Source organism: Rhinoderma darwinii, chromosome 7 (genome assembly GCF_050947455.1).
Source record: "Rhinoderma darwinii isolate aRhiDar2 chromosome 7, aRhiDar2.hap1, whole genome shotgun sequence".
Classification (NCBI taxonomy): domain Eukaryota; kingdom Metazoa; phylum Chordata; class Amphibia; order Anura; family Rhinodermatidae; genus Rhinoderma; species Rhinoderma darwinii.
In genome coordinates this window covers 74,499,223-74,526,252 of record NC_134693.1, presented here as the reverse complement: position 1 = coordinate 74,526,252, position 27,030 = coordinate 74,499,223, and the positions used below count along the sequence as shown (strand labels likewise).

The 27,030-nt window shown below is 41.6% G+C and overlaps 1 protein-coding gene across 1 annotated transcript in view; it reads left to right on the top strand.

The window, feature by feature from the left end:
* Positions 1–27,030, top strand: part of GUCY2C (guanylate cyclase 2C) — a 255,706-nt gene that overhangs the window by 198,433 nt on the left and 30,243 nt on the right. The window contains exon 21 of the mRNA XM_075832286.1: positions 21,782–21,858. Within this exon, the coding sequence (XP_075688401.1) occupies positions 21,782–21,858 (77 nt within the window). The remainder of the gene's footprint in view (positions 1–21,781; positions 21,859–27,030) is intronic.

Below are 27,030 nucleotides of genomic sequence, written 5' to 3'. Positions count from 1 at the left end.
TGTATAGCACTGTCTACAAGGGTGGCTTTATAGCACTATCTACAGGGGGGCTGTATAGCACTGTCTACAGGGGGTCTGTGTAGCACTGTCTACAGGGGAGGCTGTGTAGCACTGTCTACAGGGGGGCTGTATAGCACTGTCTATAGGGGGACTGTATAGCACTGGCTACAGGGGGGCTGTATAGCACTGTCTACAGGGGGGCTCTATAGCACTGTCTACCGGGGGGCTGTATATCACTGCCTACAGGGGGGCTGTATAGCACTGTCTACAGGGGGGCTGTATAGCACTGTCTACAGGGGGGCTGTATAGCACTGTCCAGAGGGGGGCTGTATAGCACTTTCTACAGGGGGGGCTGTATAGCACTGTCTAGAGGGGGCCGCATAGCACTGTCTAGAAGGGGGCTATATAGCACTGTCTACAGGGGGCTGTATAGCGCTGTAACACAGGGGGCTGTATAGCGCTTTCTACAGGGGGGCTGTATAGCATTGTCTACAAGGGGAGTGTATAGCGTAATCTACAGGGGGAATGTATAGCGCTGTCTACGGTGGGCTGTATGACACTATCTACAGGGGGGCGGTATGCCACGATCTACAGGGGGGCTGTATAGAGCTGTCTACAGGGGGGTCTGTATAGCACTGTCTACAGGGGGCTGTATAGCACTGTCTACAGTGGGGGGCTGAATGGCACTGTCTTCAGGCGGGCGCTGTATTGCAATGTCTACAGGGGGGGCTGTATTGCACTGTCTACAGGTGGGGCTGTATGGCAGAATCTACAGGGGGACACTATCTACAAGGGGTCATTATGTACAGGGGGATTGTGTGGCACCGAGGGGAGCCTCCTTCCACTCGGTGCCACAGAATCCCCCATTGTACATAATGACCCCCTGTAGATAGTCATCAATCAAAAGTTTGCTATGGGGTCCGGTGTTTTCTAGTTATGCCCCTGAAAGTAGGCATATGGGATACGTGAACTAGTATTTATTTTGTGTTGTATTATTATCTGTCTTACAAGCAGATACATTAAAATTTAGAAAAATGGAAATTAAGGGGGTTAATTTGCATTAATACTTTGAATAGACCATTACAAGAAATGTAAGTGTTTTCTCCTAAACTACTACAGTGTAGCTTTAGCAGTTTGTTTAGGGTCATTGTCCTGCTGGAAGGTGAACCTCCGTCCCAATCTCTAATCTCTGACAGACTGAAGCAGAATTGCCCTGAATTTACTGCCATTCATCTTTTCTTCAATCCGGACCAGTTTTCAAATCCCTGTCAATAAAAAGCATCTCCACAGCATGACCCTGCCCCCACCATGCTTCATTGTGGGAATGGTATTCTTGGGGTGATGCGAAGTGTAGGGATTGCGAAACACTTAGCGTTCTTTTATGTATTTGCATGTGTTTGGTTAGTCTGCCACATGCTATTTGGCAAACTCAAAACATGTTATCTATGTTTTTTCTAAAAGCAATGACTTTTTTCTGGCCACTCTTCCATAAAGAACCACTCTGTGGCATGTACGGCTTATAGTGGACAGCAGGGGCGTAGCTAAAGGCTCATGGGCCCGGGTGCAAGAATTCATCTTGGGCCCCCCTACCCCTCCCCATCACCCCCATCACCAGACCCCTGCGCGCTCCTATGCCCAGCAGCCTTGCCCAACAGCCCCCATAGTATAATGCCCCCACACAGTATAATGCTCCCATAGCTGCCCCCACACAGTATAATGCCCCCATAACTGCGCCATACCGTATAATGCCCCCATAACTGCCCCATATCGTATAATGCTACCTATATCAGCCCCCACAGTATAATGCCCCACATAGCTGCCTCCATACATTATAGTGCCCCCCATATCAGCCCCCAAACAGTATAATGTCCCCATATCAGCTCCCCATACAGTATAATGCCCCCCTGTATCAGCTCCCCATACAGTATAATGCCCTCCATATCAGCTCCCCATACAGTATAATGCCCCCCATATGAGCTTCCCATACAGTATAATGCCCCCCATATCAGCTCCCCATACAGTATAATGCCCCCATATGAGTTCCCATACAGTATAATGCCCCCCATATGAGTTCCCATACAGTATAATGCCCCCCATATGAGTTCCCCATACAGTATAATGCCCCAATGTCAGCTCCCCATACTGTATAATGCCCCCCATATCAGCTCCCCATACAGTATAATGCACCCCCATATCATCCCCCATACAGTATGATGTCCCCCAATATCAGCCCCCCATGCAGTATAATGCCCCCATATCAGCCCCCATACAGTATACTTCCCCCATATCAGCCCCCATGCAGTATAATGCCCTCCACCTTATCAGCCCCCATGCCATATCAGCCCCCCTTACAGTATAATACCCCCCGCCATATCAGCCCCCCATTCAGTATAATGCCCACCCGCCATATCAGCCCCCATTCAGTATAATGCCCTCCTCCCGCCATATCAGCCCCCCATTCAGTGTAATGCCCCCCCACCATATCAGCTCCCCATTCAGTATAATGCCCCCTCCCAGCCATATCAGCCCCCATTCAGTATAATGCCCCCCCACCATATCAGCCCCCCATACAGTATAATGCCCCCATATGCGCATAATAGAAAAATAACATAATTACTTATCTATGCCCGTTCCCACGCCGGGTAGAGGATCCTTCACCTCCGGTGTGTGCTCTGAGTGACTCGGCACAGACAGGCGCGATGGGCACAGTGAATGCTGGAGCAAGGAGCCGTCAGCTCCTTGCTCCAGCATTGAATCGAAGCGGGACCTCGGTGAGTGACTCGCGACCCCCCAGAGGTCTTAACACGACCCCCCAGGGGGACACGACCCACAGTTTGTAATGTATTGTGTTGTATTGTGCAGTTTGCGGTGGAGAGAGGAAGGGGGGGGGTTATAATTTAACGGGCCCCCCTATCTACCGCAACACAGACAGCACAATACAACACAATACATTACAAGACAACACAATTCAACACAACACAATACATTACAAAACAGACTCTGCAGCTCACCTGGAGTCGTCCGCACCGGCTCTTCCACACTGGTTGGAACGCCCCTCATGTGACGTCACGGTCACATGGTACACTAAGAGTACCATGTGACTGCAACCAGGAAGTGCCGGCTTCACGGCACAGAAAATGTATTTAGTCAGCATGCTGTATGGCAAGGGGGGCCCCGTGGGCTCCCCAGGCTTAGGGGCCCGGTCGCAACTGCGACCGCTGTGACCCCTATAGCTACGCCACTGGTGGACAGATACTTCTATCGCCGCTTTCGGATCTTTAGAACTCCTTCAGTGTTATCTTTGGTGTCTTTGTTGAATCTCTGATTAATGCCCTCCTTGCCGGTCTGTGAGTTTTGGTGGGAGGCCTTCTCTTGTCAGGTTTGTAGTTGTGCCATCATGTTATAATGGATTTAATGATGCTCTGTGGGACGTTCAAATTTAGGATTGTTTTTTTAGAACCCAACCCTGATCTATACTTCTCCACAACCTTATCTCTGACCTGTTTAGAGAGCTTCTTGGTCTTTATGTTGCTTGCTTTGTGGTGTTACAGACTCAAGGATCTTTCAGAACAGGTGTATTTATACTGACATCATGTGACACTTGATTGCACACAAGGGCACGTAATTCAACTAATTATGTGACTTCTGAAGTTAATTGGTATGACAAGATCGTATTTAGGAGTTTCAAAGCAAAAGAAGGGGGGGGATAAATATACACTCACAACTTTTTAGGCTTTCTTGTTTACTTTTTAACAAGGTTTTTTTTTTCTTTATATACAAACAATTTGGATTATTTTGTCAGGTCCATAACATAACATGAAATTTAAAATCCATTTTAACAGTGATCCCCCAACCACCGGGATGCGGACCAATACCGGGCCACAGATCCTTTGGTACTGGGCCTTGGTATCTGGTATCCGCCCGGGTGGCCTCAGGAAATTTCGGGAGGAAAACCGCACCAAATCGTGGTACAGTTTTTCACCCAGAATGTCCGCTGCGGTAAACTGCTGAGCCGGCCTCCTGGGATGACGTTTCATCCCAGGAGACCACTGCAGCCTATGATTGGCTGCAGTGGCGGCCATATGGGATGAAACGTCATCCTAGGAGGCCAGCCCTCTAACGTCATCCAGGCCGGCCTCCTTGGATGATATATCATCCCATGCGACCGCTGCTGGTCCCAGTTCCAACTGCATCTGCATCCTTTGGATGCAGATAAAGTTGAATTGAATTCTGGAGCAAGAGTGACAGCTTCTTGCCCCAGCATTCACTCTGCCATGAGCGGCTCGGCGCAGGCAGGCGTGATGTTGTGACGTAATCACACCTGTGTGCACTGAGTCATTCATAGCACAGACCGGAGGAGTAGGATCCCTCAACCATCGTGGGAACGGGGCATTATACTGTGGGGGCAGCTATGGGGAGCATTATACTATGGGGGCAGCTATGGTGGGCATAATACTGTGGGGCAGCTATGGGGGGCATTATACTGTGAGGGGCAGCTATGGGGAGCATTATATTGTATGGGACAGCTATGGGGAGCATTATACTGTGTGGGGCTAGCTATGGGGAGCATTATACTATGGGGAGCATAATACTGTGTGGGGCAGCTATGGGGAGCATTATACTATGGGGAGCATAATACTGTGTGGGGGCAGCTATGGGGAGCATTATACTGTGTGGGGGCAGCCATGGGGAGCATTATACTATGGGGACATTATACCTTGAGGGGGCAGCTATGGGGAGCATTATACTATTGGGCATTATACTGTGTGGAATAAGCTATGGGGGGCATTATACCATGGAGGCAGCTATGGGGGCATTATACTGTGGGGGGCATCCATGGGGACTGTTGGGCAAGGCAGCTGGGCATAGGCACGGGCATGGGTCTGGTGGTGTTGGGGAGGAGTAGGGGGCCCTGAACAGAATTCTTGCACCCATGAGTCTTTAGCTACGCCCCTCCTGCTATTCATTGCGGAGTTTACCTGCCCATTGAATTCAATGGGGGAAAACCCGCAACAAATAAGCAGTCTTTACGCAAATACAATTGACATGCTGCGGAATTAAATTATGCACCGCAGGTCAATTTCGGAGTGTTTTTTTCGCTCCGTATTTACGCAGAGTGTGGATGAGACTTGTTTGATCTCATCCACTTTGCTGCTACTGTATTAGGCCTTATTCACACGAACGTGTTATACGTCCGTGCTACGCGCGTGAAAATCACGCACGGACCTATCTTAATGAATGGGGCCGTTCAGACTGTCAGTGGTTTTCACGCAGCGTATGTGCGCTGCGTAAAACTGACGACATGTCCTATATTTGGCCGTGTTTTGCGCTTCACGCACCCATTGAAGTCAATGGGTGCGTGCATATCGTGCACGGCACATGGAAGCACTTCTACAGTAGTCAAATAAATTAATGAAAACTGAATGAATGAATAAATGAATGAAAACAGAAAAGCACCATGTGCTTTTCTGTTTGTAAACATAAAACCAGAGTGTCATAATCACGCAGCCACGCACCATATGCTGATGCCAGACAGACCTTTTGCGCATGCAAAACGCAGCATTTTTTGCGTGCGCAATACGGACAGGTCCGTGTGAATAAGGCCTTATGCTGCAGATTTTCTGCAGCATAATACAGGTATTATAATACAGGTATACGCCGTATTTACGCAATGTGTGAACTGATTCAAAGCAAATAATCATCTAGCCTTTTTTTAAATGACTAAATAGTATTTACCATTACTAACTCTTGGGGTAGGGCATTCCATAGTTTGACAACTCTAACTGTAAAGAACCCTTTCCTATATTGATGTCTGAAACGTCTTTCTTCCACACGCAATGAATGTCTCCTGGTCCTTTGTAGAGTCCCTGAAAAGAACAGATTATGTGCTAGTTCTTTGCATTGCCCACACAATTATACATGTTAACCCCTTCAGGACCCAGCCTGTTTCGGCCTTCAGGACCCAGCCAATTTTTTAAAATCTGACATGTGTTACTTTATGTGGTAATAACGTTGGAATGCTTTTACCTATCCAAGCGATTCTGAGATTGTTTTCTCGTGACATGTTGTACTTTATGTTAGTGAAAAAATTGTGTCGATAATTTTGGTATTTATTTCTGAAAAACACCACAATTTTGAAAAAATTTGCACAAATTTGCAATTTTCTAAATTTAAACGTATCTGCTTGTAAAACAGATAGTAATACCACACAAAATAGTTACTAGTTAACATTTCCCATATGTCTACTTTATGTCTGCATCATTTTTTCAACGTCCTTTTATTTTTCTAGGACGTTACAAGGCTTAGAACTTTAGCAGCAATTTCTCATATTTTAAAGAAAATTTCAAAAGGCTATTTTTTCAGGGACCAGTTCAGTTCTGAGGTGGCTTTGAGGGCCTTATATATTAGAAAATCCGCAGAAGTCATCCCATTTTGAAAACTGCACCCCTCAAGGTATTCGAATCAGCATTCACAAAGTGTTTTAACCCTTTAGGCGTTTCACGGAATTAAAGCAAAGTAGAGGTGAAATGTACAAATTTTTATTTTTTTTGCCGAAATTCATTTCTAATACATTTTTTTTTGTAACACAGAAGGTTTTACCAGAGAAAGGCAACTCAATATTTATTGCCCAGATTCTGCAGTTTTTAGAAATATCCCACATGTGGCCCAAGTGTGATAAAGGACTGAAGCACTGGCCTCAGAAGCAAAGGAGCACCCAGTGGATTTTGGGCCTCCTTTTTGTTTTAATATATTTTAGGCACCTTGTCAGGTTTGAAGAGGTCTTGTGGTGCCAAAACAGTGGAAACACCCCAAAAGTTACCCCATTTTGGAAACTACACCCCTCAAGAAATTTATCTAGGTGTATAGTTAGCATTTTGACCACACAGGTTTTTCGCTAAATTTATCAGAATTGGTCTGTAAAAATGAAAATCTACTTTTTTCTGAAAAAACATAGAAATTTTTAATATTTACAAGAGATAATAAAGAAAATGCACCCCAACATATGTAAAGCAATGTCTCCCGATTACAGCAATATCCCATATGTGGTAATAAACTGCTGATTGGACCCACAGCAAGGCTCAGAAGGGAAGGAGCGCCATTTGGATTTTGGAGCATGGATTTTGCTGGATTGGTTTTCGGTTCCATGTCGCGTTTGCAACACCCTGGAGGGAGCAAAACAGGGGAAACCCCCCAATAGTGACCCCATTTTGGAAACTACACATATCAAGGAATTTATCTAGGGGTATAGTTAGCATTTTGACCACACAGGTTTTTCGCTAAATATATTGGAATTAGTCTGTAAAAATGAAAATCTACATTTTTTCTGAAAAAGCATAGAAATGTTACATTTTTACAAGGAATAAAGGAAAAAAGAACCACAACATTTGTAAAGCATTTTCTCCTGATTACGGCAATACCCCATATGTGGTAATAAACTGCTGATTGGGCCCATGGCAGCGCTCAGAAGGGAAGTAGCGCCATTTGGATTTTGGAGCACGGATTTTGCTGGATTATTTTTCGGTGCCATGCCGCCTTTGCAACGCCCTGGAGGGACCAAAACAGTGGAAGCCCCCGAAGTTACCCCATTTTGGAAACACCCCTCAAGGAATTTTTCTAGGGGTATAGTGAGCATTTAGACTCCACGGGTCTTTTGCATTGCAGAATCTATTAGAATTAGGCGGAGAAAATTTATATCACAATTTTTTTCCACTAAAATGTTGAATTTTCACAAGGGATAAAGGAGAAATAAACAACCAATTTTTGTAAAACTATTTCTCCCGGGTATGGAAACACCCCACATGTGGTCATACATTTTTTTCATTAGAAATGAATTAACCCTTTCAGGACTGATCCATTTTTTGCTTTCTTATTTTCGTTTTTCACTACCCGCCTTCCAAGAGCCATAACTTTTGCTTTTTCCGTCAGTTGAGTGATGTGAGGGCTTATTTCTTGCGGGAGGAATTGTAGTTTCTATTGATACCATTTAAAGTGGCATAAAAAGTACTGGGAAACTGAAAAAAAATAGGAAAATATAGTAATATAGGAAAAAAATCTGATTCCATTTTTTGGGGTTTTCGTTTTTACAGCTTTCGCCGTGCGGTAAAAACGAAAACTACAGCGATTTTGGCGGTTTAAATTATTTAAGTTTTTTACGGTGTTCACCTTGCGAGTTAAATAATGGTATATTGTAATAGTTGGGCCTTTTACGGACGTAGCGATATCAATTCTGTTTATTTTTTTACATTACTTTTGAAGAAAAATGGGAAAAGTTTTTTTTTTTTTAACTTTAAACTTTTTTCTTTCTCACTACTAATAACTTTAATTCTTCTACACATTTTATTAGTCCCCTTAGGGGACTTGTACCAGCGATCATTGGATCCGCGGGTACAATATGCTGCAATACTAATGTATTGCAATGTATTGTTATTTTTACAGACTCCTGTAACAGCGCGATCGCTGTTCCTGTCCGTTAGTCCCGGGTGTCAGCTGTAATACACAGCTGACACCCGCAGCGTATGGAGCGGGCTCAGCACGTGAGCTCGCTCCATACATCACCCCCGCACCAGGACGTGCTATTAAGTCATAGTGCTCAAAGGGGTTAACGCACAGCGGATGGTGTGAATATTGCCTTTTTCCACTGATATGCCATTTTAGTGCATAATATGTCGTGCCCAGTTTGTGCCCCTGAAGACAAATACCTCATAAAGCGTTAAGCGGGTTCTACCGGGTATGGCGATGCCATATATGTGGGCACAAACTGCTGTTTGGGCACGCTGCAGGGCTCAGAAGGGAGGGACGCAGATTTTGCTTGGTAGTTTTTCTGTTTGGGGTTTGCTGGTATTTCAGTTTATAATGTGGGGGCATATGTAATCTGTGCGGAGAACATCAGGGCATAATAAGAGGGTATAATAATGGGGTAAATAAATAATAATTCATAGATATGTGGCCGGTGTCACACTAATAAATGGTGTCGGATCTTATCCGCTTTTAGAAAACACTGCACATTTTGCATCGCCATATTCCTGGGAGCCAGATCGTCTTTATTTTTTCACCACAGGAGCTGCGTGAGGGCTTATTTGTTGCGGGACAATCTGTACTTTTCATTGGTATCATATTGGGGTACATGCGTTTTTTTGATCATTTTTTATTACATTTTTTTGCAAGCCGGGTGACCAAAAACAAGCAATTCTGACAATGTTTTTTAGTTTATTTTTTGTGGCGTTCACCGTGCACTATAAATGACCATTATATTTTATTCTGCGGGTCGGTGCGATTACGGCGATACCATATGTATATAGGTTTTTCTTATGTTTTGCAGCGTTTGCGCAATAAAATCACTTTTTTATAAAATAATTTATTTTCTGTGTCACCATATTCTGAGAGCCGTAACTTTTTTATTTTTCAGTCAAAAAAGCTGTGTAAGAGCTTGTTTTTTGCGGGACGGGTTCTAGTTTTTATCGGTATTATTTTCGGGTACATGCGACTTTTTGATCACTTTTTGGGTGGTGACCAAAAAATAGCGATTCTGGTGTCGTTTTTTATTGATTTTTTTTGGGGTGTTCATCGTGCGGTAAAAATAACATTATAGTTTTATAGTTGGGTCGTTACGAACGCGGTGATATGTGTACTTTTTTTAACGTGTTAATTTTTTTCCTATAATGAAAGACTTATTATAGGAAAAAAATGCAGTGTTTGTTTATATAACTTCTAACTTTTATTTTTACACTTTTTTTACAACATTTTTATTATCTTTTTTTACATTTTTCACTTGTCCCACTAGGGGACACTTAGACTTGCAGCTTTGATCGCTGCTAGAGTACATTACACTACACACGTAGTGTAATGTACTCTAACTGTCATTGTGACGTGACAGTCACACTGACAGGAAGCCTCGGGGGACCGGCCGGAGGCTGTTCTTCCGAGGCCTCCGTACATGGCAACCCGGAGGTCATTGTCTGACCTCTGATTGCCGTGACAAGCATCGGTAGCCCCCACGATCACTTTGTGGGGGCTGCCGATGTGCTTCGAACCACTTATGGGGTTAATTGTCTAAATCAGCGGCGATGGTCCGCTGACCGGCAAGGCTGGAGTGTCAGCTGTCGGGGACAGCTGACCTCCCGGTTCCCGGGCACTGTCCGTTAGGACAGTGTGCGCCGGGAACTACTCCGCAATAGTACGTCTGTATGCGGGAACTAACCCCTCTGCAGGACGTACTATTGCGGAGCAGCGCGTGAAGAGGTTAATGAAACCACCTAAGGCATCTTATTTCCAAGCTAAACTAGCCCAATTTCTCTAGTCTTTCATTATTAGTGACACCTCCCATCCCATTTAATAATCTAGTCGCCCGCCTTTGAACCATCTCCAATTTTCCTATATCCTTTTTACAATGTGGTGCGCAAAACTGAATTCCATATTCAAGATGTGGCCTTTCAAGGGATTTATGGAGAGAAAATATTACATTTGAAACACAGGTTTTTACCTCTCTTTTTATACACCCTAAAATCCTATTTGCTTTTGAAGCTGATGCTTGACATTGAGTGCTGCTTAGCTTATTTGTAACCAGAATACCCAGGTCCTTCTCTTGTTCCGTTATCCCCAGTTTTATTCCATTTAATGTATATGCATTAACACACTTATTGCATCCGAGGTGCATTACTTAACATTTATCTACATTAAATTATCTGCCATGTTTTGGCCATGCTCCCAATTTATCTAGGTATTTCTGTAATATTTTATAGTCAAACTGAGTTTTAAGTATCCTACAAAGTTTTGTATCGTCAGCAAAAACTCTAATCTTTAGTTTTAACTTCTTAGGGCCTTATTTACACGAACGTGTGCATTTTGCACGCGCAAAAAATGCAGCATTTTGCGCGCATTGCAGTTTCGTGTGTCATAAGTGTTTGGTGCGTGGCTGCGTGATTTTCACGCATATGCCATCCTTATCACATGCGGTTTTGATGTTTAGAAAAAGAAACAAAGGAAGTGCTTTTATTTTTTCCTTCACTTCTTTATCTACGGTTGCGCGAATCATGCGCGGCACACGGAACTGCTTCCGTGTGTTGCGCGTGAATTTCACGCACCCATTGTTTTCAATGGGTGCGTGATGAGCGAAAAACGCCCAAGTATAGGTCGCTAAACACGTTCGTGTAAATAAGGCCTTATACGCTATACACATGTAAAAACACTACACACACACACTCCTGTGTAAATAAAGATAAAATGTGTATACATGTGTTAAAACACTACACACCCCAGTATAAAACATAAAAATGTCTCAATCATCCCAAAAGGCTCTGTTCAGCCGAGAAAGGGAATATGCATTTATTGCCTCTGACACTCATACAAGCCAGCAATGAAGAAGAGGACTATACACCATTCTTCTTTGTTTCCACTTCCTCATCTAGTGATGAGGAACCCCCGCAAAGGTGCTTCAGGAAAACACCTAGGCAACCCCCAGATGAGTTATCCCATGTTGATCCCACCCCTCAAGAATTATGAACCTTAGATTCCTGATTTCATGTGCAGCTCAGGAAGACTGTAAGCCTCACAAAAATTGTCTTTTTAACACCTTAAGGACGTAGCCTTGTTTTGGCCTTAAGGCTCAGAGCCCATTTTTTAAATCTGACATATTTCACTTTATGTGGTAATAACTTTGGAATACTTAAACTTATCCAAGCGATTCTGAGATTGTTTTCTTGTGACACATTGGGCTTTATGTTAGTGGTAAAATTTGTTAGATATATTCAGTGTTTGTTCGTGAAAAACTGCAAAATTTTGAGAAAATTTTGAAAAAATAGCATTTTTCTGAATTTAAATGCATCTGCTTGTAAAACAGATGGTTACACCACCCAAAATAGTTACTAGTTCACATTTCCCATATGTCTACTTTAGATTAGCATCATTTTTTGAACATTCTTTTATTTTTCTTGGACGTTACAAGACTTAGAACATAAACAGCAATTTCTAATATTGTTAAGAAAATTTCAAAGCCTTTTTTTTAAGGTACCTGTTCAGTTCTTAAGTGGCTTTGAGGGGCCTATGTATTAGACACCCCCATAAAACACCACATTTTAAAAACTAGATCCCTCAAAGTATTCAAAACAGCATTATTATTTTTTAACCCTTTAGGCATTTCACAGGAATTAAAGCAAAGTGGAGGTGAAATGTGCAAATTTCATTTTTCTTGCTGAATTTCAATTTTATTCAATTTTTTTTCTGTAACACAGAAGGTTTTACTAGAGAAACACTACTAAATATGTATTGTCCAGATTCTGCAGTTTTTAGAAATGTCCCACATGTGGCTCTACTGTGCTCGTAGACTAAAACACAAGACCCAGAAGCAAAGAAGCACCTAGTGCATTTTGGGGCCTCTTTTTATTAGAATATATTTTAGGCAGCTTGCCAGGTTTGAAGAGGTGTTGAGGTGCCAAAACAGTAGAAATACCCCAAAAGTGACCCCATTTTTTAAACTGCACCCATCAAGGAATTCATTTATGGTTGTTGTTACCATTTTGACCACACAGTTTTTTCACAGCACGTATTTGAATTAGGCTGTGAAATTTAAAAAATGCAATTTTTTTCCAATAAGATGTCATTTTTCATCAAAATTTCTTATTTTCACAAGAAATAAAATACCCTATTTTGTTGCCCAATGTGTCCTGAGTGCGGCAATACCCCATTTGGGGTGCCGTTTGGGCCCATGGGAGGGCTCAGAAGGAAAGGAGCGCTATGTGTTCTTTGGAGTCCAGATTTTGCTGGATTGGTTTTCGGGTGCCATGTCGCATTTGCAGAGCCCCTGAGGTATCAAAGCAATGGAAACCCACCAGAAGTGACCCCATTTTGGAAACTAAACCCCTCAAAGAATTCATTTATAGGTGTTGATACCATTTAGATGCCACCGTTTTTTCACAGAACTTACTTGAATTGGGCTGTGAATTAAAAAATATGTAATTTTTTCCAATAATATGTGGTTTGGGCTCAAAATTTCTTATTTTCAACAGAAATGAAATCCCCATTTTGTTGCCCAATTTGTCCTGAGTGCGGCAATACCCCATTTGTGGTGATAAACTGCCGTTTGGGCCCATGGGAGGTCTCAGAAGGAAAGCAGCGCTATTTGTTCTTTGGAGTCCAGATTTTGCTGGATTGGTTTTCGGGTACCATGTCGCATTTGCAGAGCCCCAGAAGTATCAAAGCAATGGAAACCCACTAGAAGTGACCCCATTTTGGAAACTATGCCCCTTTTCTATATATGTATGCCATTTCAGTGTCCAATATATTGTGCCCAGCATGCGCCACCAGAGATATACACCTTATAAATTGTAATGTGGGTTCTCCTGGGTACGGCACTACCCTACATGTGGCTGTTATCTGCTGCCTGGGCACACGGCAGGGCTTAGAAGGGAAGGACCACCATTTGGCCTACTGGAGCTTTTCTGGTGCTAAGTCATGTATGCAAAAGCCCCTGAGGTACCAGTACAGTTGAAACCCCCAAGAAGTGACCCCATTTTAAAATCTACACCCCTTAAGGCATTCATCTAGAGGTGTAGTGAGCATTTTGATCCCACAGGTATTGTGTAAAAGGTAATGCGCAGCAGATGGTGCAGCATGAGATTTGCGATTTTCTATACATAAATGCCATTTCAGTGTCCAATATATTGTGCCCAGCATGTGCCACCGGAGATATACACCCCATAAACTGTAATGTGGGTTCTCCTGGGTACGGCAATACCCTACATGTGGGTGTTATCAGCTGCCTGGGCACACAGCAGGGCTCTGAAGGGAAAGATGAGGGGGTTAAGCTGTGCGGAGTGCATCAGGGTAGATTAAAAATCGAAGTGATCTATGATAAATTTTAAAACACTATCATACAGAGCCCTGGTTTTTCGGGACACGTGTCACATTGGTATATTGTGTCCTTTCTTATCCCCCTCTTATAACAGACTTTGCACCTCTTTTGACTTTTTCCCCTTCTTGCCAGTTTGGGGAACTTCTCCTGGAAAGTGTTGCCCTGGTACGATGCGTGTGGCCTCGCTTCCAGAAGTACTGGGTGCCCCCCTTTCTTGGTCCCTAAAAATTAGTTTCTTGATAACCACCTCTTGAAATTCCAGGAAAGTTCCCCTCTGGCCTGCACATCGACGTAGCACGTACGCATTGTACAATGCCATCTGTATGAGGTGCCCGGCCAGCTTCTTATACCACACGGCATGGCGCTGTAGGGTTTCAGGACTTGATCTGACAAGTCCACCCCTCCCATGTACATATTGTAGTCCAGGATGCAGTCTGGTTTGGGGGTCTCTGTACTGGTGCCTCGTACAGGTACATGGGTACTGGTGTGACATCTCTCTTGTCTTGTACGTGACACACAATATGTTGCTGCTAGAATGTGCCCTGCTCTCACCCCTTCTGAGTGTTTGCCCAAGCAGAGTCTTTGGGAGGACTCTCAGATTTCTTATAGCAGTGCCGCAAGTCGCAGTACTTCTGGAAGTGAGGCACTTGTAGAGTGGGAAGCTGGTATAAAAATAATCCAGGTAGAGTTGGTAACCCTGGTCCAGCAGTGGGTGTACCAAATCCCACACAATTTTTGCATTAACTCCCAGTAAGGGGGGGGGGCATTCTGGGGGCTGAATACTGGTGTCCTTCCCTTCATACATCCTAAATTTGTAGGTATACCCTGATGCACTTTCGCACAGTTTATACATCTTCACGTCATACCTTGCCCTCTTACTCGGCAGGTACTGGCGGAATTGAAGCCTCCCTTTAAAATCTACCAAGGGCTCATCGATAGAAATACACTTCTCGGGGGTGTATGCTTGGGCAAACCGGGCACTGAAATGGCCTAATAGGGTTCTCCGTTTATACAAACGGTCAAAACTGGGGTCATCTCGGGGTGGGTGCTGCTCATTATCAGTATAATGTAAGAAGCAAAGTATTGCCTAATTTATTTTTTTTAGGGTTCAGTTCTGAAGTTGCTTTGAGGGGCCTATATATTAGACACCCGCATCAAACACCCCATTTTAGAAACTAGACCCCTCAAAGTATTCACAACAGCATATAGAAAGTTTATTAACCCTTTAGGTGTTTCACAGGAATTTAGAGCAAAGTAGAGGTGAAATGTAAATTTTTTTTTTTGTCAGAAAATCCTTTTTATTCCATTTTTTTTCTGTAAAACAGAAGGTTTTACCAGAGAAAGGCAACTCCATATTTATTCCCCAGATTCTGCAGTTTTGAGAAATATCCCACACTGTAGCCTTAGTGCGGTAATGGACTGAACCACCGGCCTCCGAAGCAAAGGAGCAACTAGAGGATTTTGAGGCCTCCTTTTTATTAGGCACCATGTCCGGTTTGAAGAGGTCTTGTGGTGCCAAAACAGTGGAAACCCCATTTTGACCCCATTTTGGAAACTAGACCCCTTGAGGAATTCATTGTAGTTTACATGGGGTGAATGCGACTTTTTGATCAGTTTTTATTCTATTTTTAAGTGGCGTGGTGACTAAAAAACAGCAATTCTACTATTGTTTTTTTATTCCTTTTTTTTTACAGTGTTCACCGTGCGTTATAAATGACATTTTCACTTTATTCTGCAGGGCGATACAATTACGGCGATACCATATGTTTATCGTTTTTTATGTCTTATGGCGTTTGCACAATAAAATAAGTTTTGTAAAAAAGCATTTTCTTTTTGTGTTGCCTTATTCTAAGAGCTATAACTTTTTTATTTTTCCAACAAGAAAGCCGTGTGAGGGCTTGTTTTTTGCGTAACAAACTGCAGTTTCGATCAGTACCATTTTTAGGTACATGCGAGTTTTTGATCTCTTTTTATTCCATTTTTTGTGAGGTGAAGTGACAAAAAAATTGTGATTCTGGTACGGTTTATTGTTATTTTCTTTTATGGTGTTCACCGCGCGGGATAAATAACGAATTAATTTTGTAGTTCAGGCTGTTACGGACATGGCAATACCAATTATGTAAAGTTTATTTGTTTATTATTAATACAAATAGATAAATAAAAGGACTGATAAGGGAAAAAGGGTGATTTTTACTTTTATTACTTTTAAAACTTTTATTTTCTTATTTTTACACAACTTTTTTTAACTTTTTTTTAACTTTTTTACTTTGTCCCACTAGGGAACTTGAGGGCAGGAGATTCTGATCACTATTTTAATACACTGCACTTAGTGTATTGCAGTGTATGCAGTGTATTGCAGTAGTGCAGTGTATTAGAGCTGTCAGCTACTCACTGACAGCAAGCATAGTGGGTCCTGACTTTGTCAGGACCCACTAGGCTTCCGTCGATGGCATAGCCGGACGACATTGTTAGGTGTCTGGTTGCCATAGTCACCATCGCCAGCCACTATCGTGTAGCAGGCGGGCGATGGTAGCTTAACCCATAAAAAGCCGCAATCGATATTGAAAGCGGCTTTTAAGGGGTTAATCAGCGGGGACACAGCGATCGGTCCCCGCTGTAGGAACTGCGGCAACTGGTGTACGAGACAGAAGCTGTCACAGCTCCTGTGTCGGGAAGACGGCCGAAATGGCCGTTACTCCAGTGACGTACTATTAGGTCATGGAGCGCGAACGATACATCTACCATGACCTAATAGTACGTCCAGGAGCAGGAAGGGGTTAAGGACTTTTTCTCTGAGGATTATGTAAGTTTAATGGTGGCCCAAAATAATTTAAATGCCTAGCTGTTTGTAACCCAAAACTCCACGTCATCATATGCTAGTTGGACCCCCATAGATGCAGCAGAGATTACATTTTGGGATCTTGTGAAGAAGTCTGAAATTGGGCAAAACTGTAGTATGGATATTTTGTACAATACCCCAGTTTACTGAATGACTATGACCTGGACATGCCTTGAATAGATTCTGAAATTTTTGCATTACAATGATAATGCACAGTGTGTCACCCCCTCCCTGTGAAGACGCCATATTTGACATACTGTTTAAAATCAGGCCAGTGTGCACAAGCATGCACCACCGAAAAGTAGACAAGTCCTTTGTACATTTTAAAGGGAGGTTTAAATTTCACCAATATCTGCCTATTAAGGCAAAGTATGGAATTAAATTGTACAGGCTCATGGTACACCCACAGGTTTAGAGTTTACATAGGAACCACATATGGGGTGTGTTCATAATCAGGAAAAATTGCTTTACAAATGTTGGGGTGCTTTTTCTCCGTTTTTTACTTAAAATCAGCAAAAAAACATGTAGGTCTAAATGCTTACTATACTCCTATATAAATTTGTGTCGTTTCCAAAATGGGGTCGCTTTTGGGGGGTCTCCACTGTTTTGGTCCTTCAGGGGCTTTTCAAATGTGACATGGTGTCTGCAAACGTTTCCGGCAGAATTTGAGCTCCAAAGGCCAAATGGCGCTCCTTCCCTTTATCCAAATAGGAATTTATGGCAACATATGGGGTATTTCCGTAATTGGTAGAAACCGCATTACAAATGTTGGTGGGCTTTTTCTACTTTCATTCTTTGTAGAAATGAAAAACTTTCAGCTAAAACTACATGTTATTTGACAAAATGTATTTTCACCACCCAATTCTAATATAAACTATGAAACACCTGTGGGGTCTAAATGCTCACTGCCCCCTAGATAAATTTCATAAGGAATGTCGTTTCCAAAGTAAGGTTGGCACCTCAGGACCTCTTCAAACCTGAAATGGAACCTGAGAAATATTCAAATTAAAAGGAGGCCCCAAACTGCACAATGTGCTCCTTTGTTCTGAGGCCTGTGTTTGAGTCAGCTAGTACACTAGGGCCCCATATGGGATATTTCTAAAAACGTCAGTATCGGGGTAATAAATATTGAGTAGCATTTCTCTTTTAACACAAATGGTAACAAGTGTTACAGAAAAATGGATACAAATTGAATTTCTGCAAAGAAAATTAAACTTTTAAATTTCACCTTCACTGTGCTTTAATCGGCCCACTGTCTTTTGACGGCAGGCGGTGCAGGTCCTTAGTCTTCAGCAACGTCTTTTGGTGTCGCTGTAGAAAAGGGTTATGAGCGCTCCAGTGAGCACTCATTCCCTAAGCAGGAGCTGTTACTAACAGCTCCTGTACTGAGAAGCTTTCTGAAAACAGCTGGGATTGTAGAAAACTCTGACTCCAGCTGTTTAACCCTTTGATCACCGTGGTCCATGACTGCGGCATGATGAAAGTGGACTCCCCTATTTGATCACATCACCGGAAGTATACACACTATGAGTTGCCATAACAGCAGTCTGCTTGTTTCATAGTGACACAGTATAATGTATTAGCATACAGGATTATGCTAATATATTATAAGTAAACAATAAAGTTTTAAAAATATGTCCAAAGAAAAAAGTTATTTATCATAAAATTTATTTTATTGCCCATACATTACATAAAAACCTACACATATAAGATATCTACAGGACCATAATAACCTGAAGAATTATTTTAACAGATTATTCACCGTGAAACTAGAACAGGATTTAAAATATACCAAAAAAAAAGTGCAGAAAAAGAATTTTTTTCCTATATTTATGCTGCTAAAATAAATTACAGAACTTAGACAGTGAATATTTTTGTACCCGCAAACAGCGCAGGAATTTTTTTTTTCTCCCTCATAAAACAAGGCCTCATACAGCCACGTCAATGAAAAAATGTAGCTGGTCATTAAGACCTTTTCAGACCTGGTCATTAATCGCTTCCCGACATCCACATACGGTGCTGTCGGGAAATGGTTCCTGCAACCCGCAGTACCATTACGTCGCGGTGATCTTGCGGGCTCAGAAGCGGAGCTCGCACCTTCACCACCGTGTGTCAGCTAACACCCTGCTGTAACAGCCAGGACCGGAGCTAATCTCCGATCTAGCAAATTAACTCCTCAGATGCTGCGCTCAATAGAGAGCGCAGCATCTGAGGGTTTTTAACCCGATCGGCACTGGTGCCGATGGTTGGTATGGCAAACGGAGGCCTAACAATAGCCTCTGTGTCTGCCTTGTAAGGAAGCCTATGAGGACCTTCATAGACTTGCTGTCAGTATATGACTGACAGCTCTAATACACTGCACTACGTAAGGGAGAAAAAAAAGTTAATAAAAATGTTGTAAACCTTTTTTACGTTAATAAGTCTTCTATTATTGGAAAAATTAAAAAAAAAATAAATATACATAATTATTACATTTACCCCAAAATGGTACTAATAAAAAAAAACAGCCCGTCCCTGCAAAACAAAAACCCTGATACAGCTTTGTCCACATGAAAATTAAAAAGTTATGGGTCTTAGAATATGGCGACAAAGAAAACAAATGTTTTTGTTTTTTAAAAAAAAAAGTGATTTTATTGTGCAAAGGCTGCAATACCTGAAAAAACAATATAAATTTGGTATCACCGTAATCGTATCAACCCGCAGAATAAAGTTAACATGTAAATTATAGCACATGGTGAATTCCAGAAAAAAAACCAACAATAAAATACAATTCCAGAATTGTTTTATTTGGGTCATATCCTGTTCCAAAAAATTAAATAAAAAGTGATCAAAAATTCATATGTGTGGTATGTGATCTTACCAATAAAATCTACAGCTTGTCTCGCAAAAAACAAGCTATCACACAACTCCATCAACCAAAAAATAAAAAAGTTATAGCACAAGTAATGCGGTGATGAAAAAACATCCCGATGTGCAGGCCCGAGGGCGAAATTCCTTCAGTTTCAGGACCCTAGTATTTAGGAACTAGGAAGGGAAGGGATATAGCATATTTGCTGGAAGCTAGGGCGCCCGTATTATACTAAGGCTACACAGCGTTTGCAGGTAAGTAGCTACATCGACTTACCTGCAAACGCCGATGCTGCTGCAGAATCATCTGTAGCCTCTGGAGCCGATGTGTCCTCGCTCGTCCGACTCGATGCAGGACCTGTGAGTGACGTCACAGCGTGATCTCTCGAGAACACGCTGTCTGCACTGCCAGAAGCTGGGCGTTCTGAAGAGAAGTGGATGATACTTCTCGTCAGAACTCCCAGCTAGTAAAAGAAGTAAAAACGCCCCCATGTACGCACATAATACACGCCCAGTTGTACTTTTACTTTTCGACACGCCCAGTTGTACTTTTGCAAGCCTCATTTGCATAAATACAAAAATGGTCATAACTTGGCCAAAAATGCTCGTTTTTTTAAAATAAAAACGTTACTGTAATCTACATTGCAGCGCCTATCTGCTGCAATAGCAGATAGGGGTTGCACAATCTGGTGACAGAGCCTCTTTAAGAAACTTTCTAAATGCTGTTTTGAATACTTCGAGGGGTGCCGTTTTTAAAATGGGGTGATTTATGGGTGTTAGCAGAGTATTGGCCCCTGAAAGCCACTTCAGAACTGGTCCCTGAAAAAATTGCCTTTTCAAAATTTTTCTTGAAAATGGGAGAAATTGCTGCTAAAGTTCTAAGCCTTGTAACGTCCTAAAAAAATAAAAGGATGTTCAAAAAACTATGCCAATCTAAAGTAGACATATGGAAATGTTAATTAGCAACAATTTTTGAATCGATTGGATAGCTAAAAGCATTCCAAAGTTATTACCACATAAAGCGACACATGTCAGATTTGAAAAATTAGGAAGTCAGAAAGGTAAAAACTGGCCAAAGCAGGAAAGGGATAAGGGGCTAAAGGGATTTTCCCACGAAGGACATTTATCACCTATCCACAGGATAGATGAGAATTGTATGATTGCTCGGGGCTCCACCACTTGGACCCCGACCAATCTTTAGAATAGGTGTCCTGACTCCTGCTCCCCGGTCCCAATCGCAGTGAGGAGGATTTTGAATGGAGGGTTTTGGGTCGTGCATGTGTGCTGAAGCTTCATTCAATGTCTATGGGGTCGACAAAGAAGCCGAGTTCCATTGGCTGATTTCTGATAATGATTGGATTATACCATTTTTTATATTCAGAAACTTCAGGGTTCCAACTATTTCTTTTTGGTCTTAGTGAATGCATGGATATATAGATCTTGTGCACTTTGTCATTAAAAGATGTTCATTTACGCAATAACAGAAAGAGAATCTGTTTATTATCCCTGTTAGCTTACCATCCCAAAACAAATTAAAAATAAAGTTTACAAAAACATACACAGAAAATTTTCAGGTAATCTAAACTGCATCAAAAAGTGCTTCTAAAAATGCAAGCGTTATTAAAAAGTAACATGCATTTTTTTAATGCTATTTTTACTGGCGGTTTTCATTTAGTGTCATTTTGTACATGCTTTTTTTCTGGCATTTTTGACGTTTTATTGAGAAGCCTTTGGGAAAAACGCCTGAAAAAATTGCCATACCAAGGGATGCTGCGCTTGAACAAAAACACAACACTGCTACCCACAAAATTTGCATCAAAAACGTTACAAACCAAAATACAATTGTGTATAGTGCATTTTATATTTTACTATAGACTTTAATAAAACATCTGGCTGCACTAAAAAAAATGACTAAAAAAGATGGCATTAAAAACACCACAGGATAGCTGATAAATGTCTTAGCGGTGGGGGTCTGATCGCTAGGACTCTCACCAATCCTAAGAATGGGGGTCCCGTAGTGCCCTATGTGAATGAAGCAGGACTGGCATGTTCAGCCACAGCTCCATTCACTTTTTGTGAAGCTGCCGGAGATAGCCGAGCGCCGTCAAATTGACAGACTGAAAGGTAATAGCGCATTCAGATGAATATATTATTTACAAATATACATCTGTTTTGTTAGGATATCTAAAGTCTTAATTTAAAGCTAAACTGTTTCCTTATCATTGCTTATATTTCTTCATCTGTATTAGGGCAAGGGTACAGAAACAACATACTGGCTTACAGGAGAAAAGGACCAGAAGTACAACCTCCCTATACCTCCATCTGTGTAAGTTATTCTCATATTTTTTTTATATATACAGCTAGAATTAAATTGTAGATCTAATTTTATTAACTCCTATGTTTTTGCAAACTAAAGTTGTTACAAACTGAATCTGTATCTGCATTGTAAGGCCTAGTTCACACAGTGTTTTGCAGGCAGGAATTTTAAGGTCCTGTTCACACAGAGTTTTTTGACACGTTTTTTGCCGTGGAAACCGTGGCAAAAACCGTGACAAAAAAAAGGGTGAAATTGCCTCACATTGATTTCAATGGGAGGTGGAGGCAGAATTTTCTGCTTGCAAAAAACTTTGTGTGAACAGGGCCTAAGGCAGATTTGAACCTGCCTGCACTTTCTTTCCCCCGTTTTTCGCTGTGTTTTTAAGCCATGTCCATTAAGCGCAGTGGACAAAAAAAACGCATGAAAAACGCTTTCTCTGCCTCCCATTGATTTCAATGGGAGGTCAGAGACTGAACCGCTGTAAACGGCTTTGCCTCCCATTGAAATCAATGGGGGGGATTTCGGACGTCTTTTTGGTGCACGGACACATGTATTTAATTGGGGCCGTTCACACAGCTGTTTCAACGTGCCGTGTGAAGGGTCTGTCCGTTTCACGTTCGAGTTTCCCCATGTTCGTCTGAATAAGCCTAAGGTTGGTTTCAGGCAACCATAATGCAGACGCATTTTAACATCCTTATTAGAGCCACAACACCGGACATCCTGCTGCTTTACGGAACCAATTTGGACAATGGTAGAACCTTATGGTGATGTAAGTTTGGTTCTGTAGAACCACAGGAGTAATTTTTTTTAAATTTCAGTGCATCTGCTTGTAAAACAGATAGTAATACCATGCAAAATAGTTGCTAATTAACATTTCCCATATGTCTACTTTAGATTGGCATAGATTTTTGAACAATCTTTTTTTTTTTTTTAGGACGTAACAAAGCTTAAAAAATTTTGCAGAAATTTCTTACATTTTCAAGAAAATTTTAGAAGACTATTTTTTTCAGGGACCAGTTCAGTTCTGAAGTGGCTTTGAGGGGCCTTTACTTTAAAACCCCCCATAAATCAACCCAATTGAAAAACTGAACCCTCAAAGTATTCAAAACAGCAGTTCAAATTTTTTTTTAACCCTTAAGGGGTTTTAACGGGAATTAAAGCAATGTAGAGGTGAAATCTAAATATTTCATATATATTTTTTTTTATATTTAATACATTTTTTCTGTAACACAGAATGTTTTACAAGAGAAATACAACTAAAAATTTATTACCCAGATTCTGCAGTTTTTATAAATATCCCACATGTGGCCCTAGGGTACTAATGGACTGATGCACTGGCCTTAGGAGGACCTTGTGAATTTTTGGGTCTTCTTTTTGTTAGATAATATTTTAGGGACCATGTCCAAGACCATGAAGAGGTCTTGCGGTATCAAAACAAAGGAAACCCCACAAAAAATACCCTATTTGGAAACTACACCCTACAAGGAACTTATCTAGATGTGTAGTGAGCATTTTGACCCCACAGGTGTTTCATAGATTTTATTGGAATTGGGCTGTAAAAAAGAAAAAAATAATTTTTTCCAATAAAACATAATTTTTTCATTTCCACGAGGACTAAAGGAGAAAAAGCACTCCACCATTTGTAAAACAATTTCTCCCAAGTACAGCAATACTCCATGTGTGGTCATAAATGGCTGTTTGGAGACAGGGCAGGGCTCAGAATAGAAGGGGCACCATTTGAAGCTTTTGGAGCTCAAATTTAGCTGGAATGGTTTACAAAGGCCATGTCGCATTTGCAAAGCCCCTGAGGGGCCAAAACACTGGAAACTCCCCACAAGTGACCCCATTTGGGAAACGACATCCATCAAGGAAGTTATCTAGGGGTATAGTGAGCATTTTCACTCCACAGGTTTTTTGCAGAATTTATTGGCAGTAGACCGTGAAAATGAAAATCAACATTTTTCCCAATAAAATGTAGGTTTAACAATGTTTTTTAATCTCCACAAGAACTAAAGTAGAAAAAGCATCTGAAGATTTGTAAAGCAATTTCTCCAGAGTATGGTAATACTGCTTAAGTGGTCATAAACTGCTGTTTGGACACACTGGAAGGGCTCAGAAGGGTAGGAGCACCATTTGGCTTTTGGAATGGTTTCTGGGTGCCATGTTACATTTGCTGAGCCCCTGTAGTACTAGTACAGTGGAAACACTCCAAAAGTGACTCTATTTGGGAAACTACACTCCTTGAGGAATCATCTAGGGGTATAGTGAGAATTTTGACCCCAAAGGTTTTTTGCTGAATTAATTATAATTAAGCCGTGAATATGAAAAAATAAAATGTTTCCAATAAGATGTAGATTTGGATCAGCATTTTTCATTTTCACAAGGAATAAAGAAAAAAAAGCACCCCAACATTTGTAAAGCAATGTCTCCCGAGTACGGCAATACCCCATATGTGGTTATAAGCTGCTGTTTGAACATATGGGAGGATTCAGAAGAAAAAGAGTGGTATTTGACTTTTGGAGCATAGATTTTGCTGGAATCGCATGCGGACGCTATGTCGCATTTGCAAAACCCTTGATGTACCCAAAAAAAAGTGACCCCATTTTTGAAACTACACTCCTAAAGGCATTTATCAAGGGGTGTAGTGAGCATTTAGACCCCACAGGTGTTTTTCAGAAATTATGCAAAGTGAAAATTGAAATTTGTCCACTGATGCTATTTCACCACTCAATATGTTGTGCCCATCTTGTGCCACTGGAGAATCTCACCCCATAAATTGTTAAGCGGGTTCTCCCGGGTATGGCATTGCCATATATTTGGATGTAACTGCTGTTTGGGCACACTCTAGGGCTTGGAAAGAAAGGAGCACAAATTAGAGCTTGGATTTTGCTTGGTAGTAGTTTTGTTTTATTAGTTATTATTGTTTTTATTGGTATTTTAGTTTATAATGTGGGGCATATGTAATCTGTGCAGAGTACATCAGGGCATAATAAGAGATTATAATAATGCAGTAAATAATAAAACTATCCATAGATGTGTGGTACGCTGTGAAGCAATCTGTTATGTGCAGGCCAGTGTCGCACTGATAAATGGTATTCTTTCTTTGTTTTGTAACACTCTGCACCTTTTGGGGACGTTTCCTCCTTTGTAGTTTGTGACATTTTGTCTGGGAAAGTGTTGCCCTGGTATAATACGGGCACCCTCGCTTCTAGCAGATGTGCTATGTCCCTTCCCTTCCTAGTTCCTATATACTATGGTCCTGAAACTGAAGGAATGTTCCCGTCCGACCTGCACATCAGGATGTTTTTTCAGCACCGCATTACTAGTGCCATCATTTCTTTATTTTTCGTTTGATGCTCCATCTGAGGGCTTGTTTTTTTATGAGCCAAGCTGTAGATTTTAATGGTACCATATTGGGACACATACGACTTTTTGATCACTTTTTATTCCATTTTTTGGAAGAGGAAATGACCAAAAACAAGCAATTCTCGGATTGTTATTTATTGAGGGGTTTTTTTTTTTGCATTCACCGTGCGCTATAAATTACATGTTAACTTTATTCTGCGGGTTGATACGATGGATTGCAGCTTTTGCACAATAAAATCACAAAAAAAACATTTGTTTTCTGTGTTGCCATATTCTAGGACCCATAACTTTTTTATTTTGCATGGACAAATCTGTGTCAGGGATTTGGGGTAAATGTGACTTTTTGATAACTTTTTATGAATTTTTTTGGGAGGAGATGGGACCTAAAAACAACAATTCTGGCATTGTTCTTCAGATTTTTTTTTTACAGTGTTTACCATGCGGTATAAATTAAATAATAGTTTTATCGTTTGGGTTGTTACAGATGAGGCGATACCAATTATGTATAGGTTTTTTTTTTCCAATAAAAAAAGACTTATTATGGGAAAAATGGCAATTTTAGCTTTTTTAACTTCAAACTTTAATTTATTTATTTTTTACAACATTTTTATTAACATTTTTCTAACCTTTCTTTTGTCCCACTAGGGTACATGAAGGCCTGCATCGCTGATTTCTATTCTAATACACTTTTATTACAGCTGTCAATCACACAGAAAGCCTATGAGGAGGCAGACACGGAGGCCATTGCCTCCGGTTACCATACCAACCATCGGCACCCCAGTAAATGCATCTCTGGGGTGACGGTGGCTAAAAACCCCTCAGATGCTGTGATCTCTATTGGCCGGATCGGAGACTAGCTCGGGTCCTTGCCATTACAGCATGGTGTCAGCTGTAACAAACAGCTGACACCTGGCGGTGATGGTGTGGGCTTAGCTTCTGATCCCGCACTATCACCGCAACATAATTGTACTGCGCTCTGCGGGAACTACTTCCCAACAGCGCCGTATATATACGGCAGATGTCGGGAAGGGGTTAAAGTAAATTTCCCATCCAGTAAGCACAGCCTTCTTTATAAACATAGATGTGTGATCATTATTAGCTGGAACCTGTGTGTCAGAGACATGCAGGATCAGCTTTCAGCCGAGCCATCAGTACAGCTGACCTGACGGAATCGGCTTTGACGAAACGATACAGCTTCTATGTATAGGATACATAGAAGCTGCATCTTAAAAAGGTAAAAATCCATTTTTATTAAAAAATCAATTCAAAAGTAGTTTAAAATCAAATAAAACATTGATTTATTTTTTTTAAAATTGGCTTCAAAAGTGTATAAAGCCTTAGTTTGTTTATACATATATATTGTGGCTGTTATAATTTAAAATAAGCAATGTCCGCCGCTGCTATTTACTTACCACTTCCCTGGCATCTTCTGCCTCCTGGTCACCACCGCGATTCTCCTCTGGTCTATTCCGCTGGCAGCCTCCCATGCTGCCTATGCTCACCTCCTGCCTTGTTCACTGCTGCTGCAAGGGCTTGATCAGGGGTGTAACTAGGAAAGACTGGGCCCCATAGCAAACTTTTGACTGGGCCCCATAGCAAACTGGGCCCCATAGCAAACTGGGCCCCATAGCAAACTGGGCCTCCCTCCCCTGGGTGTCACACAACCCCCCCCTTGTAGATAGTGCCTTTTTTACAGCCCCCCTGTAGATAACGCCATACAGCCCCCTCTGTAGATAGCGCCATACATCCCCGTGTAGATAACGCCATACAGCCCCCCCTGTAGATAACGCCATACAGCCCCCTCTGTAGATAACT